Here is a 19,822-nt window from a genome sequence, read left to right as displayed (position 1 = left end):
AATATGACGTGTCGTGCACAAAAAGGGAAAAAATCATGGCAGATCCGAACCAAAATGCTCCTCCTTTATTGTTGTTTTCTGCTAATGATAGTTTAGCTCCAGACGTTTTGAGACCGGTTCCAGCGACATCATCACTTTTCCCAACGGGTGAGTAATTCTGATGTTTTTTTGTTTATTTTTAATTTTGAGAAATGTGTAACTTTGTAAATACAAATGAATGTGTTCCGTATGTATTATTTGCAAACATCATTCATACGATTGCCGGTGTGAACTGCCGGCCGAACGTCTGTGAAGTTATTGGGCGTGGCTGATTTTAGTTTGCTTGTGATATTGGGAGGAATAATCCGGGTGTTGTCGTTTGCAGTTATGGTTCACATTGTGTAAAGATTTTAACAAACAAATTTCCCAAAGAAACGGTAGGAAAGGGTGGGGCCAGGAAGGGGGGTGGCTTCTTGTCGTAAACGTAGCACTCCCACTCCCAGGACCCAGCGCTACACAGTACAGTCTATACTACTGCTAACTCCTACCCCACACCGCTGCCCCCATCTCTCCCTAAAAAAATACATTTATATTCAGAAAAATAAATACATTGAAAACATCAGTGAAATAGTTTAACCAACAAAAGTTTTCCTCTCTAGTCTAGACAAACAGGGAAATGTAGAGACAAAGATTAATACAACACTTCATACATGTAATTCAATTCTTTAATCTCCTTTTGCAGAAGATGGAGAGGCAGACAGCTTCCTTGGCCAGACAGCCGACGTGCCGTCAACCCAAGTGGTCCAACCCCAAGTCCCATTCTTCAGTATGCCTGCAGCTTCATCAAGTGCCTCAGCAGACCCTTTCTCAAGCATGGGTCAACCACCATCATCGAACACCAATCCAGCGGGTAGTGCGTCTCCTTATGCCCCGTCAACCACTCACCAGTCTGTCGGTTTCTCTGGTCCCCCTACTACGCCCCAATCTACTCAGTACTTTAACGGGCCTCCAATGAGCACCCCAGGAGCCCAAGTATCCACCCCATCTGGGCCGCTGAATCCCGGTGGGCCACCACCATCAGGACCCCCCACTGGACCTCCACAAGGGAGTCGGACATTTAGTTCTGGGTACGGCGTACGAGGGCAGCACTACCAACCAGTGATATTTCCCGGCATGGATGGCGCTTCGCAGCCAGCAGGAGGGCCACAAGCTCAACCAATGGTGAGTTAATATACACAGTAAAACATTAATTCTCCTCAACAAGAGTGTTGAGTGAAGGGATAAAACACTTAGTAATTTTACCCAGGCTGATAGTAGTATCCTGACCATAATAAGAAGCATTTATATAGCGTTCTTACACAAAAAGGTACAACAATGCTTTTTAACAATAATAACAAGCAATCAAAAATTAACAATACAAAGCAATGAGAAATAAATAAATAGCCTGGGAAGCGAAATAAGTATGGAAAAGGTGTGTTTTGAGTGATACTTTGAAATCGCTGATCTTTGTTAATCTGTGTAATTTACCCTTTAAACTTGTAGTTTGATCCATCTATGCCACCCCCGATGTCGGCAGCATCATCCCACCCTCAGGGCCACCATCAGACCCCTACCAGACCCCAGCAGGGTGCCTTCAGTCTCCCCGGATCGCCACCCCAGCACCAAGCCCTGGGTACCTCGGCATACCAACCTATACGCCCTCATTGGTTCTACTGCAAGGAGTTTGAGAGGGGAGAGATATGGTGTCCCTTTAGCATCATCGACTCTATCAAGCTTGAGGAGGCCTTTTATGCCTGTAAGTTTGAAGAATCTTTTTCTGGTTCCTTGATCACCATCTGAAAATCACTAGGCTAGTCTTTCATTCATTTCATTCATTCATTCAATGGTTTATTAAAATTCTATTCAATTCGCTGCCAGCAGCAGAATTACATGAACAGTTACATAGTTAAAAATTTGGAGTAAAACATGACATTACTATTTAAAATTGCCTAAATCCTACACAGAAAGACTGAGAGGGAGAACAGTTACTTAAAATTAATTATCAATATAAACCACAAGGGAAACTAACTAGGTAAATTTGTAAATGATTTTTGGGGTTGAACAAAGAATTGACTAGAGTGGGATTTGAACCAACGACCTCCGAGACAACGACCTATAGGGACACCGCCAATATAGGGCTAGATAGCTCAGTTGGTAGAGCGCCGGCACGTTAATCCGGAGGTCGTTGGTTCGAATCCCACTCTAGTCAATTCTTTGTTCAACCCCAAAAATCATTTACAAATTTACCTAGTCAGTTTCCCTTGTGGTTTATATTGATATCTGAAACAAAAAGTCGCATCCCCTTAAGGTGATCCCCTAGCTGCCGCTTCCCAGGTTGTATCGTAATTTGGGCGTGATCCCTGGCTACACGGCATTTAACGGTTGTATGGCTTCTGACTGGCACCCCGAACAAAGATATTGACAAAATAGGGACACCGCCAATATAGGGCTAGATAGCTCAGTTGGTAGAGCGCCGGCACGTTAATCCAGAGGTCGTTGGTTCGAATCCCACTCTAGTCAATTCTTTGTTCAACCCCAAAAATCATTTAAAATTAATTATTTAAACATATGAGTAAAACATTACAATCAAAATTAAAATGGCGTAAAAACTATTACACTCAAAAACGGAGATGATTTAGAAAACAGTTCACTCAGTCTTGAACCGAGCCATAGTTTGATGCCATTATGTTCACTGTACAAAAAACACAACATGGCTGGAGTGTAATAATGCCATTTTTGCGATGCACTTTTTTACAAGCTGGAGGAGGCTTTTTATGCCTCTAAGTCCAACAAATGTTTGTCTTGTTTCTTGACCACACCACACGCCTGTATGCTTCATTTTTAAAAGGGGAAGGGCACCAAAGCATTTTCTCCTTGGTAGATGGCACCCTCTGAATTTGTTCTTGTTCTCATAGGTCAAATGAATCCCCACGAGGATGTTATAATTTCCACCAATGGAGGGCGCTTTGATGTTAGCATGCAGCAGCGTGTTCGGCAGCCCATCTATTGGGAAGAGACTCCCTCTAGTGTCCGACGCTGCACATGGTTCTACAAGAGTGACGGAGAGAACAGATTCCTACCGTATGAGGAAGGATTGTCAGATAGACTTGAGGTAAACCATGCTCACTCTTATATGACAGTCAGGTTGGCTCAGTGGTTTCTGTCCTTGCCTATCGCCTCTGTGGACCCCGGTTTTGAGCCCGGATCCGAGCCTTGCATGTGGATTGGGTTTTTCAGTCCCTACCTGGCTGCAGGGGTTTTCCCCTATAGTTTTTTTCCACCCACGTCTGAGATTTAAATTTCTTTATTGTCTCACTACAACAAGTTGGTGTGATTTTTTTTTCATTTTTTTTATGCAAGTTGCCAGACACACAAGGCCTGAAGTCCACTTCAAGGTGTGGGCTACAATTATTTTTGTCCAGAGGCTGTTGCCACTTACTCCTGAAACAGGGTTACCCTGTTTACACAGTCCATATGGATGTAGGCTTGGGTATCATCAGTCCAAAGCCTGGCCGGTAGAGCAGAAAGCACTACCTACCCAATTTAATGTAGCAAGTGTCACGACCGTGATTCGAACCCACACTCTGCTGATCAAACACCATGAGCTTGAATCCGGTGCTCTTAACCGCTCGGCCATGACACACCATGAGGACGCTTTGCATTAGGATGCTTTGCAGGCTTTATAATTTAGATTCAGAGTATACACAAACTGGCTCCAACAATTACCAGAAGTTCATAGGAAATACATTATGGTTTTTGCTTTCTTTTTTGAGGATGATAAGTAAGAAATGTATATATTGGGCTTGTCAGAAAGACTTATCCAGTCCTGATGCTTCTGTTTTTAAAGGCAAAAAGCACCAATGTGCTTTTTCCTTGATCAAGGCACCTCTATGGGGAAATTGTAAACTTCTATTTTGATTATTTCAAGGGGCACCAAGGCAATGACCGTAAGGAACGGATAATGAGTTTTCCCTCATCAAACCCCTGGTTTGCCTACACATTAGGTTTGAAATATTTAGCACTGGTTACATTATCCATTGTTGTTTTCACTATTAGTATCAAATAAAAAAATTATTTACATCAAATTCACCAGGTATTCACTCTTTTGTTTGACTGTACATCGCTACCTTCAAACTTCTTTGCCTGAGTTTGGTTGATTCAAGAATGAGTTAATATCATGAATATTCATGAACTTTGAATATGTATGAGCTGTATTTAAAAATTAATCTCCATTACTTCCTCTGGCAGGAAGAATACAAGTCTGCCATCGAGAACAACGTGTGGCACAAGAGGTTAGAGTTCTCCGATGGGGAGACCATTGTCATGCATAACCCTAATGTCATCGTCCACTTCCGGCCGTCGTCCAAGCCAGACGACTTCGGAACGTCTCCCGATGGTCAGATGAGACCAAGAGTGGTAAAGAGGGGTATTGATGATTTGGAGAATATTCAACAAGGTATGCTTTCCTCTCAAAGACCTTTTTTTTAATTAAAGTGTTTTCTTAAAAGTAAAGTGGTGCGAGCACGTATTTTTAAAGGCACTTAAACGGTTTTGATACCCTTTGTAGATCAAGTGTTTTTGCCATGACATGAATCCCTCATCATCATCATCCCTGGTCCTTAGATTAGATTAGTATTAGTACTCTGGTGATGGTGTCATTTTCCTCCAGTCACTGTGAAGGAAGATTACCTGTTGAAGTTTGAGCTTCATTACTGTATTTCTTTTTTCTTTTCTTTTTTCTTGATCTCTTTATACTGGTGTAAGCAAAATATAATGAAATTGCTTTAAAAACCTTTTCTGTCTCACAGGTGAACCCAACAAAGTTGATCACCTGGTTTTTGTCATTCACGGTATCGGACCAGTTTGTGATCTACGCTTCAGAAGTATTGTTGAATGTGGTAAGAATAAAATAATGTCTCACATCTGTCGGTAAAATGTCCCAAATATTCAAATTTTAGAGGGGGGTCAGGCCCCAGAATTCTGTAGGTTATTTTTTTTGAGGGGCTAAAAATATTTTCCAATCGTTTACTTCAGGTACAAAATTGAACTGACCCTTTGATTGGAGCCATTTGTTCTTTGAAGCAGGCGTTACGTGTCTTGCTAAAAGAGCCTGTGCTAGGTTCTTTGGTTTCCCACACCCCTCCCCTCCAATCAATATTTCAGGGGTTCTGGGGTGCCATAGGGGATCCTTCCCACATCTGTGAAATAAATTCCTGGGGTGGCGTTCTCATTTATTGTTGCATTATTCTTGTACTTGAAATTATTGGTTTGTTGTGTATAGAAAAAGATGTTATTTGAATTTAATTGAATCTTGACAATCTTGAATGCAACAGATGTTGAATTTGCATCGGGGATAAGATAAAGAATATTAATTTTGTTTTTTACACTGTAAACTCAGTACTTTCCTGAGTCCTGTGAAAAAATATCACAGGCATATTAATCGGTGGGATTCGAACCCACGACCCTTGCAATTCTAGAGCAGTGAATGCATTTTTCATTCTTGAATGCATTTTTCTCTGTGTATTTCAGTGGATGATTTCCGCTCAGTTTCACTCAGTCTTCTTCAGTCTCACTTCAAGCACGCTCAAGATGACGGGAGAATCGGACGGATTGAGTTCCTCCCTGTCTACTGGTACGACGCTCTACATGGGGACGCAACAGGTGTCGACAGGTACCTTTGTCTTGTGCCTCGAATTCCAAATTATTTTTTCAAACTCTTAAAGCCATTTCATAAAGACTGGTAATCACAAGGTTGTTGGTTCGAATCCTACCGAGCTAACCGCTGATTTCACAACGACTAGAATAAAAGTATTGTCGTCTAGTTACTGACTCACAATTCCGTAATTTGTGCAATTCATAATCTAGTCGTTAAACTAATGATTGTATGAAAGCGATTGGTTAATGCCTATTTGGTGTTGATATCCCCGTGAGGGAGTTTTACAGAGTTCTTCGGAAGGGCAGATCATAAGGTGTCATGGCCGAGTGGTTAAGAGCACCGAATTCAAGTTCTGGTGGTTAAGTAATCAGAGTGTGGGTTTGAATCCTGGTCTTGACACTTGTGTCTTTGAGGAAGATACATTGCAACAATTGCTTTTCTTCACCCAGGGGTATGAATGGCTACTTGCGAGGGTAGAGGTTGAAATTGTGTACAAAAAGTCTGTGGAGCGCTAGGGTTGCCCAGGTTGTATACCCCAGGGGGCAACCTCGTTCCTAGGGATGATCGGTCTGGCCGCGCCATTTTGTCCCAGCGTGCCTTGTGCGATCATAACCCCTGGAAGTGTGACTTCAAAATATCCAAATATATGGGATATTACAATGAGTCCTGTAATAAAATGAGTGTGTAATAAAAGTCATAAACTTGCCTTGGCGTTCAGTGTTGCGTGATGAATACGTTCATCTTTATCTGCACGCGTTTCGGGGTATAGAGCTTTTTGAAGACGCACAGCGTTTCATATTTTGCGCATATATGATAGCCAATCAAAGACATGGATCGGAGTTTCCCTCCCAGGGGTTAGAGACGTACGCAGAGCTAGCGTGATACGGCGCGCTGCCCATGGTAACGAGGTTGCCCAGGGGGCTACCCAAAGGGGCTCCCCAGAAAGCTAAGAAAAATGAAAGAATGTTATTGGTCTAATGACCAGGGCACTAATGTAAAGCTCATTGAGTTGCTTATTGTAAAATGCGCTAGATTAGAACTTGTTAATATTAAACAAACAAACTTGAAAGTCATCCTCCTCTTCCAACAGACGTTTACGGCGCATCACGTTACCAAGCATCAGCCGTCTACGACGATTCACCAACGACACCCTTCTAGACATTCTCTTCTACTCCAGCCCGACCTACTCCCAGAAGATCGCCGAGCAAGTAAACTCTGAGATCAATCATCTGTTTGAGCTGTTCAAACACCGAAATCCTCACTTCCAGGGTCAAGTGTCTCTCGTCGGTCACAGTTTAGGTGAGATGGGCTCTCTCTGTTAAATAATAATAAATAATTTAATAGATGGACATTTGCATCAGGGATAAAGAGTATTAATTTTGGTTTTATCCATAAACACTGATGTGTGTTAGCACTGTATACTCCGTACTTTCCCGAGCTCTGTGAAAAAAAATCACAGGCATATTACTCGGACGGGATTCGAACCCAAAACATTCTTTGCAATTCTAGAGTAGTGTCTTACCAACTAAACCACCAAGATTGCCCGGTAGCTAGAGGCATTTCCATATATAAATAATAGCATGCAACCTATAATAAAAATAATAACACAGGGGGCGATTTCACAAAGAGTAAGGACTAGTCCTAACTTAGGACTAGTCCTAACTTAGGACTAGTCCTAGGAAATATTAAAGACTTCAGGCTAGTCCTAAGTTAACTCATCCTAACTCGAGATAAGACTAGTTCTAACTCTTTGTGAATTCGACTCGTGCGTTCTTATATAGCGCTTTATCACATCCCTAGTGGGGTATCAAAGCGCTCAGTATTGTTTTCCTGCAAGTTATTTGTTTTGAAATTGAAGTATGAGACCTTTTCCGTGATAGTACAAGATGATTTACCAATCAATGTGTTTTTTGTAATCAACAGGGTCCTTGATTGCCTTTGATTTGCTGTCACACCAAGGAGACGCGACCCCCAACCTACCGATGTCCGACTCCAATACAGATACCCCAGTCACGCCCGACCAACCGCTGCCTCTGCCCGTTGACCAATCACAGCTCACAGCCAACCTGACCAATGAGGAGGAGGCTGAGAAAGAGGTCATGACCCTGGAGAGCTCCCTCGCTCAGTTGGGCCTTACAGAGTTTTTGCCAAAGTTTGAGAAGGAGCGAGTGGACATGGAAAGCTTGGTAAAGAAACTGAGTACCCTATTCATAAAATTTTCTGAGCTTGGGATGACCACGGCAACACAAATCAGCATGAAACTTTTAGTTTGGTTAGACAGACTTGTTTACTTTTTCTAATACAGAATTTTGAAAAAACTAAAAAAGCTGGGCATTTTAGGTTCAGAACGCAAAACAAAGCGGGCATTGAAAGAGTTAAGGAAACTGGCTGAATATGCTCCCTGAATTGTTTACAAAATTATCTTGGTTTTTTGTTTTTTGTTTAGCTAATGTGCAGTAGCTCGGACTTAAAGGAGATGGGACTTCCGATGGGACCAAGGAAGAAACTTGGAGTTTTCGTGAGTGAACAAGCCACCAAAGAGGTACGTAGTAAATCCAGTTAAGTGTAGCCCTCACCTTGAAGTGGCCGTCCAGCCTTGTGATGTAAGTCAATATCCAATAAAATAAAGTTTAAAAAATCAAAGAAGTACATAGAAAAAACATCAATGTAACTGAACTTTTAAAATTGACTTTGTCTCTTTCCTCAGTGTATATATGTACCTCCAGTCTTGTGATGCAAGGCGATATTTCGTAAAATAAATAAAAGTAATTTTGTTACAGACAGATAGCGTTTACATCCGCTTCAGGGAAGGCAGCCCACAGGTATTTAAGTCCTTGGATGTATTGTTGTTGTTCTTCTTTTTTTAAAGGAAAAGAGCAGAAAGGCCAAGGAGGAGCGATTGCGAGCTGAGGCAGAGAGAGCGACACGTGAAGCCATTGACCAAGAGAGGAAGGAGGCGTTGTCGGCGGCAGCCCTGGACTTCTCGTCTCACTCTGTGCACGTTGATTATGAACCAGGATCAGAAGGTAAACATGTTTATTTTGGTTTTCACCCAGACACCGATGTGTGTTAGCACTGTATGATACTCAGTACTTTCCCGAGTACTGTGAACAAATATCACAGCCATATTACTTGGGTGGGATTCGAACCCACGACCCTTGCAATTCTAAAGCAGTGTCTTACCAACTAGACTACCGAGGTTGCCCAGAAGCTAGAGGCAGTTCGAATCCTATGTTTTGGCAGCGGGTACCGCATCGATATAATAGATGTTAAATTTGCATCGGGGATAAAGAATGATAATTTTGGTTTTACCCCTACACCGATGTGTGTTAGCACTGTATACTCAGTACTTTCCTGAGTACTGTGAACAAATATCACAGACATATCACTCGGGTGGGATTCGAACCCACGACCCTTGCAATTCTAAAGCAGTGTCTTACCAACTATACTACCGAGTTTGCCCAGTAGCTAGAGGCAGCTTGAATCCTATATGTTTTGGCAGCGGGTACCGCAACGATATATAATAGATGTTAAATATTGCATCGGGGATAAAGAATATTAATTTTGGTTTTCGCCCATACACCGATGTGCCTTAGCACTGTATACATGGTAAACATGGTTTCACTATGTTGTCTTTCTAAGTTTGCGGTAACACATGTGTAATCTCTTTTGAATAGTGTTGGTTCTTATTCACAACATGTGGCGTATCGTGGCCTGGCAGTTAAGAGCACAGGGTTCAAACTCTAGTGTTTCTGATCAGCCAAGTGTGGGTTCGAATCCCAGTCGTGACACCTGTGTCCTTAAAGGCAGTGGACACTATTGGTAATTGTCAAAGACTAGCCTTCTAAGTTGGTGTATCTTAACATATGCATGAAATAACTAAACTATGAAAATTTGAGCTCAATCGGTCATCAAAGTTGCGAGATAATAATGAAAGATGAAAACACCCTTGTCACATGAAGTTGTGTGTGTTTAGATGGTTGATTTCGAGACCTCAAGTTCTAAATCTGAGGTCTCGAAATCAAACGAAAATTACTTCTTTCTCGAAAACTATGGCACTTCAGAGGGAGCCGTTTCTCACAATGTTTTATACCATCAACCTCTCCCCATTACTCATCACCAAGAAAGGTTTTATGCTAATAATTATTTTGAGTAATTACCAATAGTGTCCACTGCCTTTAAGCAAGACATTTAAACATGATGAATAATTATTTTGAGTAATTACCAATAGTGTCCACTGCCTTTAAGCAAGACATTTAAACATGATGCTTCATCCTTCGAATGGGATGTAAAGCTGTTTGTCCATTGTGTTGTGTAACGCAAGTAAAAGAACCCATTGCACTTATCGTAATAAGAAGGGGTTCGCCCCGGTTTTTCTGGTTTGATCGGGAGCACATTGTGCCACACCAACTTGTAGACCATTACATGGTGCTGTAAAAAGGAGTAGATCCCTTAAAGGGAAGGTACACGTTTGGTAATTGTCAAAGACCAGTCTTCTCACCTGGGGTATCCCAACATAAGCATAAAATAACAAGCCTGTGAAAATTTGGGCTCAATCGATCATCGAAGTTGCGAGAAAAAACACCCTTGTTGGACAAATTTGTGTGCTTTCAAATGGGAATAAAATACTAGAAGTCTTTTAATATTTTAGTGAGAAATTACCTCTTTCTCAAAAACTACGTTACTTCAGAGAGAGTCGTTTCCCACAATGTTTTATACTATCCACAGCTCTCCAATGCTCGTTACCAAGTCAGTTTTTAACTTAATATTTGTTTTGAGTAACTACCAAACGTGTACATGTACCTTCCCTTTAATTCAAACTTAGTCCCACAAACCTTGCAGGAAAATACTGAACGTTGAAGCGCTTTGAGCGTCACTGAGTGTAGGATATGAGCGCACTTTAAGAAGCCACTACTATTCTTGTCTGTTTGATCCTGTACAGGTGTGGGTCAGCCTCTTGTCAAGTACTCACAGCTCGATTTTAAGCCCCAGTGTTTCTTCGCTGTCGGGTCCCCCATAGGAATGTTCCTCACGGTCAGAGGGGTCAGCCGAGTTGGAGAGGAGTATAAACTACCAACATGTGATGGATTCTTCAACATTTTCCACCCTGTAAGTTACCTTTTCTATTGTATTTTAGAAGATGTTAAATTTGCACTAGGGATAAAGAATATTAATTTTGTTTTTACCCACACACCGAAGTGTGTTAGCTCTGTATACTCATTACTTTCTCGAGTACTGTATTTTGTTTACAAAAGGTACAAAAGGTTTACTTCAAGTTCACCTTGTTTTAATTCCCACATGCTGACACCATAAAATGTTTTTTTTGTTACAGTCAAGTGTACTCTTCAAGTAAAACTTATTGTATTCTTATTAACTGTTACTATGTTGTATTGATTTCTGCTAAAAACTGACCCCTGCTGTTTAATTTTGTCTTTATACAAGTTGTATTGACTTTCATTGAGGATGTGAATGTGAAATAAAAGTTGTATTGAATTGATGATGTAATTAGTAGGATTTGAAACTTTGTTTGGTGGAAATACGGTATTTAAACCAATGGTTCTTTTCAGAACCACCCCCAGCTCAATTAGAGATAATCTTTACGCAGTGTTACAGCAAACCTTACTATATTGATTATTGAATTGTGGCGTGTCATGGCCAAGTGGTTAAGAGCACCGGATTTAAGCTCTGGTGTTTGATCAGCAGAGTGTGGGTTGGAGTCCCGGTCGTGATACTTAAAATTGGGGAGGTAGTGCTTTCTGCTCTACCGGCCAGGCTTCGTACTGATGATACCCAAGCCTACATCCGTATGGACTGTAAAAGGGGTAACCCTGTTTCAGCCCTAGGAGTAGGTGGCAACAGCCTCTGGACAAAAATAATTGTAGCACACACCTTGAAGTGGCCTTCAGGCCTTGTGTGTCTGGCAACTCGCATAAAATAAAAATTAAAATAACAAAATAACCACTTCTACTTTGCAGTTTTAAAGCCAGTGGACACTATTGGTAATTGTCAAAGACTAGACTTCACAGTTGGTGTATCTCAACATAAGCATAAAACAACAAACCTGTGAAAATTTGAGCTAAATCGATCATCAAACTTGTGAGATAATAATGAAAGAAAAAACACCCTTGTCACACGAAGTTGTGTATGTTTGGTTGATTTCGAGACCTCAAGTTCTAAATCTGAGGTCTCGAGATCAAATTCGTGGAAAATAACGTCTTTCTCTAAAACTATGGCACTTCGAGGGAGCTGTTTCTCACAATGTTTTATACCATCAACCTCTCCCCATTACTCGTCACCAAGTAAGACAATTATTTTGAGTAATTACCAATAGTGTCCACTGCCTTTAATCACCGATAGTCTACAGTTGTATATCACTTTCTTCTTACCAACGTACTTTCCTTTCCAGTTTGATCCAGTAGCCTACAGAATTGAGCCTTTAGTTCACCCTAGCATGGCAGACGTCAAACCTTTCTTGATGCCTCATCATAAAGGACGCAAACGATTTCATCTTGGTAGGCGAGATTTCTCAATCTTTTCCAGGCTGTAGCTCATGAAAAACCTTTGAAATTTCATTGGGCTACTTTTTTTAGTGCTTCAACATTTTATGCTTAGCAAAACAGGGCAGGGTACCAGTAACAAATGGTACATGTGACATGGTATTTTGGCTGGTAACCTTATTCTGGTAAGCATAGTTATGTTGTGCTTAGCTACTTTTTGTGCTTAATCAGCTCTATGAACTTGGGCCTTGCAGGTCCGTCATCACCTTTTCTATGAGAAATTTGTTATTCCAGCTGACTATGACTTCTTTTTTCTTTCTTTGTTCCTGTGAAATTCTGACCTTGTTGATGATATCAATTTCTATTATTCCATGTATGTCCACAAAAAGAATACTGCTTGAACAAAAAGTTGTTCATCACAGCTAAAAAATATCTAAGACGGTACCTTTACAAGACATCCCTTTCACTCTGTAAATCCCTGTGGTGTCTCGTGGCCTAGCAGTTAAGAACACCGGACTCAAACTCTGGTGTTTTTGATCAGTAGAGTGTGGGTTCGAGTCCCGGGTGTGACACATTTGTCTTTTAAAAGCAAGATACTTAACCATGATGCTTTGTCCTTCGGATGGGACATAAAGATGTTGGTCCTGTGTGTTGAGTCACACGGTGAGAAGCAACCCCCCCCCCCCCACCCCTTCCTGGCCCACCCTTCTCCTACCAGTACCATACTGAGTATCGACTTTGGATCCTTGTCTTTGTCAATGTGAATCATTATTGACGGAAACAATAAACAGACGATTCCCTTCCCATATCATGAGCAAACTAAAGTCAGCCCGCCAAATCCATAAATAAGTCAAACTGTGCCACAAACATCGGCAGTTCACTGGCAAATCGAATGTTTGCAAATAAACAAATATGGAACACAAATGTGTTTACAAAGTTACTAATTTCTCGTACTAAACATAAACAAAAATTCATCAAAATTACTCACCCATTGGGAAAAGTGATGATGTCGCTGGAACTTTCAAAACATCTGGAGCTAAACTATCATTAGGGGCATCATGGTTGGAGGTGCGTTTTGGTTTGGGTCTGCCATGATTTTTTCCCTTTTCTGTGAGCGACACGTCATATTAAATTCACCAACGGAGGGCGCCATTTTCTAGTATTATTATTATTTTTATTAATTTCCTTCTCACTCGGTGTATCCCAGAGCTCAAGGAGAGCCTGACGGCATTTGGCACCGATCTGAAACGGAACCTGATTGATTCCATGAAAAAAACATGGCACTCAATCCAGGAGTTTGCTCTCGCCCACCGCAGCGAGACGGTGCCGGCCGTCACGTCGGAGGAGATGGAGGAGGTCGCTGAGAAGCTGAGCATGGAGGAGATGAAGAGACAGGCGAAGGAGAGGGAAGGGATTTCTCAGAGGGATCCAGGTCAGTTTGAGAAAGGATGTAGGATTCCAAGTTTGAAGATTGGTTCATGCCTGAAGAATATGGATTGTGTAATGATCTCGATATTTGAGAATGATCCTTGTAAAAAATAAATTGCTTTTGAACATCTTGTGCTTAGACTAGCTTTGGTCAAGCTTATACATTCATGGCTCAATTTTTCTTATTTACAGACTTTGAGCTGCGCCTTGGTCAGCTGAATAGCGGACGAAGGATAGACTATGTACTTCAAGAAGCACCACTTGAAAGCTTCAATGAATACCTCTTTGCACTGGGAAGCCACGCTTGCTACTGGTAAGTCTAAATATTTTACACGAACAGAATATACATGTACAAGGTACATGCATTGCAACTTTTCAGAATTAATACACTCATGAATTTCAGATTATGTTGTTCAGAAAAATCATACTATTTAATACATTTTGTCCGTATGAAGGGAATGAAAAAGTTCAATGCTTACAAGTTTTTTTTCTATTGGACAGGCAGAATATTTAACAATGGACAGACAAAACTACAAAATGCCAAAATACAATAATAATAATAATAAAAAATTCTTATAGCGCATTTCACAATAACTGTCTCAATGCGCTTTACATCTGTACATTAGTGCCTTGGTCATTGGGCCAATAACATCCCGTTAATCTTTCTCAGCTCCCTGGGGAGTATACAGCACCGAGCTGCCTTGGCGCAAACACAGGAGTTCAGGATGGCAGCAAAAAACTAAGTAGATGAAGGTTGATATGAGGAACATGGGAGCTTAGAAGTATTTGAAAAATGTACATGTCTTGAACAGTCTGTATAAACATAAAACATTAAATTTGAACTTTCAATTCCTACAGGGATTCTGAAGATACTGTACTTCTTATACTCAAGGAGATCTACTCCTTACTTGGAGTTTTCCCTCTCATCCACGGTCCAAAGCAAGACTCAACGCCAGCAACCCCAGCCACGCCGCTACATCATTAGAAAGTTTCCCCATCAGTGAAATTAAAATGGCTATTACCACAAGCTTCACCTCTTGAAAGCGTTATTGCAAAGTCTTGCCTCTGGGGATTAACAGAGCTGGGCCCAATTTCATAAAGCTGTTAAGCAGATAATACTGCTTGACAAAATTTCTATGCTTAGCAAAAATTGAGAGGGGCGCCAATCACAACAGTGCAAACTTAATCTAATTTTGACTGGTACTGTTTCTGTTAAGCAACACTTTTCTGTGTTTTTTGTGCTTACAGGCTTTATGAACTTGAAATGTGTACAGAAATGTTTATCTGTGAGGGAAAGTTACGTTTACATTTTACAAGAACAGGTTACGAGCCACAAATTAGCCATTTTGAACATGCCTGTGAGTGGTCATGCTAGTGCTAGTAAAAATGACTTACCAGTATTAACCCTTTTACAATCTGACCATTCAATCTCAACCTCTTTATCTACTGTGTAGATAAACTAAATCATCCTGCGATAATGTTTAATGTGATCAATGCATTTACGCTGTCACAAACTTTTTAGCTGTTTGATAATAATATGCAATTAAAATAACATGTATGTGCTGATTACGCTGATTGAGCTGATTAAGAACACAAAAGTTAGCTAAGCACAAAACAATAATTTGTTTGCTTAGCGGAAAAGGGTTACCAGCCAAAATACCATGACCATTTTCATAAAGTTCACCAGTGAGAAATATGTTTGAATAAGCAAAAGTTTATTGGTCAAGAAGCTTGTTGGTCACTCACCTGTATGTCTGTTTGCTTTTTGAAAATGAAACTGTGCTAGGTGCCGCTTTGTAATCGGGAAACAAGTTATGCTCACAGGTCTTGTGAAACTCATTATTGAGTCATAATTATGTACTGGTTTTACTGTTTCCTGCCGCTTCCCAGGTTGTATCGTAGTTTTGGTGTGATCTCTGGCTACCCGGCAGTTAACGGTTGTTATGGCTTCTGACTGACACCCCGAACAAAGATATTGACAAAATAGGGACACCGCCAATATAGGGCTAGATACATGTTGCTCAGTTGGTAGAGCGCCGGCACGTTAATCCGGGGGTCGTTGGTTCGAATCCCACTCTAGTCAATTCTTTGTTCAACTCCCAAAATTGTATTATTATCCAAACAGAGTTTTGTTTAATAAGCAACCCTGGATCTGCCTAGCTACAGGATGTGCTGTAGAATATGCAAACAAATGTCTACCTAGGGGCAAAACTTGTGTATGAGCAAAAAGGGTCTTTCTTGGTACACTTGTTCCTTGTCATATGAGACGAGCAACATGACAAATTATACAATCGACTTATCATTAGATGCAGCTTGGTTCTGTAATCCGTATTTCGTTGTGTCTTTTTTGTAAAATATTATGTTTCATTGTTATCAAACCATTTTTTTTTTTCAAGGAGGACATCTTTAGTTTAAACTGCAAAAAAAACCTTTAAAAACATCATCAGTTGTTTGGTTATTTCGAGTTATTTATTTATTTCCTTTGCAGGAATTCAGAAAAATATAAAAACTGGTGTCATTATAACAATAGGTGCGAAAGTCGTTGCTTTTTTCCTAAAAAATCTCAAAAAGTTAACTTAAATTGTCCAGATTAAAAAACACTGTTTTTTGTTTGCTTTCCCCATAGGTAGAGTGTGAAGCAATTCTGTTGTATTTAAAGGAGTACAAATGTAAAAGTTGTTATAATGTAATAGATAAGGATATATTTTTATCGAAGAAGTAAGGTCCTCAAAAGTAGGGCGGGGTGGGGTGGGATTGTGATGGGGATGGAGGGGGGGGGGGGATAGATCTCAAAATGCCTTGCTACCAGGGCCACATTTCATAGAGCCTGCCTAAGCAGAAAGAGTAGCTAAGCACAGCGAAAACATGCTTAGCAGAATAAGGTTGCCAGATGTGCTTGTAATTCCCAAAATGAAGCCCTAAATATGGCTAGTTATAAAGCAGGTCTATTAAATTGGGTAGTGGTGTGATTTCTATTTTGCTGCCTTCTTTGGCCCAATTTTATAGAGCTGCTGAAGCACAACACGTAGCGTAGCTCGATAAAATTATGCTTACACGAATAAGGTTACCAGCCAAGCTATGTCACGTGTACAATTTGTGAGTGGTATTCTGCTCAGTTCTGGTGAGCAGAAAATAGCTGGGCAATATTTTCTGTTTTAAGCAGCCTTACGAATATAGCCACTGATCTTCATAAAGGTACACAATGGTATTTCCAATAAGTAAATGTAGCAAGCCATTAATAAAATGATTAACTAACTTTGTGAACAAATTAAGTTATCTTGCCAAGCTTACATCAAATTAAAAAAAAAGGAGTATTTCGAAAATTACACTTATTATTACATTTTTTTTCAGAGTGATTTGTATTTTCAGAGCCTCCTAAAAGTGAAATTACAGAATCATTTGGGTTGAAGGGACTTGCTCAATAAAACCCCCTTTTTTCGTTCCCTTTTAAACTCACTTTTTGTTTCAGAAAGTGTTGCATGCACAACATTGTTGGTGTTCACTGTCAGTGTTAGGAAACCAACTTGTGCGATGCAATGTAAGCGAGGTGATCCCATACCTTTATCATGGCGTGACCTTCTTGATTTTCTCCCATTCAAATCAATGTGACCAGACCGAGGCTTGAAGGGCTTATAGTCTGGTTCGTTTGTGTGCAATGATTATTAACATCCATTACTGTTATTGGATAGGCCTACAGGGAACATGAACAAGATGGTAGCAGCATGATAAAATAAGGTGTAACATTTTGTTGTGTTAGATAAGTTTAGATTTGAGTTCAGGGGGCGGAGCTTTGGCCAGATAATGTGTTTAGTTGTTGTTTTGGGGTTGTTGTATTTCGGTCAACCTTTCACTTTCTTGCTGTCAGTATTTTACTTTATAAGAAAACATGGTAAAATACTTAAGTAGGCCTATTATTACTAAGTTTTGTTTACAACATTACATTCATGTGGTCTCGCTTGTATTATAAACAATAAAAACACTCTATGCTATATCGCTTTTTTTAATGACTGTTTCCTCCCTTGGTTTACCAATCTGCGTTTATTTCTTTCCAAAAAGGGCCAGATTTCATAAAGCTTACCAAAAATTGAGTCGAGCACCAACCACAACAATGCAAACCTCGTGAAACTTGGGCTTGTGACCTGTTCCTGCTAAGCAATACTATCATGTGCTTAGCAAGCTTTAGTGCTTACGTGCTTTATGATAGGGCCCATGCAGGCCGATCGAAGTTGCACAATGGAGTACAAACAAGTTCAATAAACCATGTAGTATTATTATGACGATCAGCTGGGCCAATTTCATAAAGCCTTTAGTAAGCACGAAAACCTGCTAACAAGAAAATCTTAATTGCTTAAGCAAAAACTGGTTACCAGCCAACATTCCATAAAGTTTACACTGTTGCGACTGGTGCCCCACTCATTTTGTGCTTAGCAGAGAAAATAATGTCAAACAGTATTAAGTTCTGCTAAACAGCTTTATGAAATTGGGCCCTGCGTTAACACTGCTAATCCGTAGGCTTGCTAAGCAAAAAACAGCGTGTGAACCAGTCACGCAACATCAATGTAACGAGCTTGGGTGGTAACCCGATACTGCTCAATTTGTTGATAGCCACTTGTGGGCATAGCAATACGAAATGCATCAACTTGGGTCTGAAGCTATAGCAGACGACAGATGACCACTTTCTAAAAAGTGCACAATTCGGTGACGAAACTGGTCCAAACCGGTTCCAAGTGGATTTCAATAACAACACGCTATGCACGACGGATGCACACCCCATGTGCGTTTATTTACATTGCGATTGACATGGCGGAGGGGCGGGCATTTCAAACTGCTGGAGAGTTGGTAAGTTTTTCCAAACATTTTATGCTATAAAATTGCACGACAAATTAGTAAAATCAAATGGGTCTTTTGGTTATGTTTCCAAGACAAAACTCACTGACATTTGAAAGAGAATTTATATATGATGAGCATTTTAAAAACGGGAAAGGATTGTCCGAGTTTGACTGGTCATCTTTCATTCGTTGTCTTACTCCGTTTTCTTGCCTTTAATTTCTGCCAAGTATTGAGCTACTTCCACGACCTGTTATTGTGGTGTTTAGGCACAACATTGTGCATAAAACATAAGGCTCGCCACTTAATGTTTGCAAGATGTTTACAAAAATACAAATACCACACATTCTTTGAATTCCTGACACGCGCTGAGAGATACACTCTTATATTCGATGGCTCTTTAGACATGTAGTCCAAAAATGTGACTGAATAGGGCCTAGTACATTCTTTTGTCCGTTCCCGCAGGGTTGTCTTTACATACAAATGTCGAGCATTGTTCACCGGATTTGAGGGGAAATTGCATTCCAAGTTCGATGCTATCTAATCCCCTCAAAACATCTATCTCGCAGTGCTTCGGAAGTCCGAACGGGCTCCGTCCCTGCTCGTCATCACGGCACCCGTACGCCGGCCGTTGAAACCGTCAGACGGGCGGGAGAGATGGCCCGGGACCGCTGCGCACTGACGGGTGTACCGGGCCGGTCTTACGCGGTGAAGTAAATTATAACAGGACACAAAAATCGTGTAAATTTGCGCCTTTTTCGTTTTGAGAACGTCAAATTATAAAGTATACAATACAGTTTTCATCGGAACGGCAGCATTTTTGTAATCGCAAATATTCGTCAATATTGAGCTCATCCGGGACGAGACTTTCTCAAAAATGTTCCCTTTGACTCAAAGGGATTAAATTCACGTGAGGGGGCTCACAAAATATTAATGCTTACATGTGTATAGGCTGTACATCAGGAAAATTATTTCCCTGTGCCTATTTTTTCTCAAATGGTCCGTTTACTTTATTGTCAAGTTCATACCTACACTAGTGGAAACACATTATTTCAGCGAGCACCCGTCTGACCACCCTTTAAAATATATAAAAATATAATATATGATCACAAACTATCGGTCATCAACGGCCAAACCCACAAACTTTTTAATGTGTCTCTTATGTTTATGGATTTCTTATATTTTAATTGATTTATAACGTAATTTGTTTGTCAACCCTGGGGTCGATTTCACAAAGAGTTAGGACTAGTCCTAACTTAGGACTAGTCCTAGGAGATATACAAATTGCATTGATAGTCCTAAGTTAGGACGAGTAACTGGTCCTAACTCGAGATAAGACTAGTCCTAACTCTTTATGAAATCCACCCCTGGTACACCAAACCCCCGAATTATACTC

General features: G+C 40.5%; 1 protein-coding gene across 1 annotated transcript; it reads left to right on the top strand.

Moving 5' to 3' along the window:
- Positions 1-18: 18 nt before the first annotated feature.
- Positions 19-16,335, top strand: LOC139948958 (triacylglycerol hydrolase DDHD2-like). Its single transcript, XM_071947340.1, has 16 exons — positions 19-147; positions 722-1,200; positions 1,522-1,774; positions 2,934-3,130; positions 4,267-4,474; positions 4,827-4,916; positions 5,548-5,689; positions 6,765-6,973; positions 7,598-7,860; positions 8,121-8,216; positions 8,544-8,700; positions 10,617-10,783; positions 12,081-12,186; positions 13,379-13,603; positions 13,792-13,912; positions 14,458-16,335. The coding sequence occupies exons 1-16, from the start codon at positions 36-38 to the stop codon at positions 14,582-14,584; spliced, it is 2,952 nt and encodes a 983-aa protein (XP_071803441.1). The 5' UTR covers positions 19-35; the 3' UTR covers positions 14,585-16,335.
- Positions 16,336-19,822: the final 3,487 nt, after the last annotated feature.

The sequence above is a fragment of the Asterias amurensis genome, chromosome 16 (genome assembly GCF_032118995.1).
Source record: "Asterias amurensis chromosome 16, ASM3211899v1".
Taxonomy (NCBI): Eukaryota; Metazoa; Echinodermata; class Asteroidea; order Forcipulatida; family Asteriidae; genus Asterias; species Asterias amurensis.
This window is presented reverse-complemented; position numbering and strand designations above follow the sequence as displayed.

Coding starts and splice junctions, on each gene's coding strand:
- LOC139948958 (XM_071947340.1), top strand. CDS start 36: ATGGCAGATCCGAACCAAAATGCTCCTCCTTTATTGTTGTTTTCTGCT. Junction 4,475..4,826: donor TTTGGAGAATATTCAACAAG/GTATGCTTTCCT, acceptor TCTGTCTCACAG/GTGAACCCAACAAAGTTGAT. Junction 5,690..6,764: donor GACGCAACAGGTGTCGACAG/GTACCTTTGTCT, acceptor CTCTTCCAACAG/ACGTTTACGGCGCATCACGT.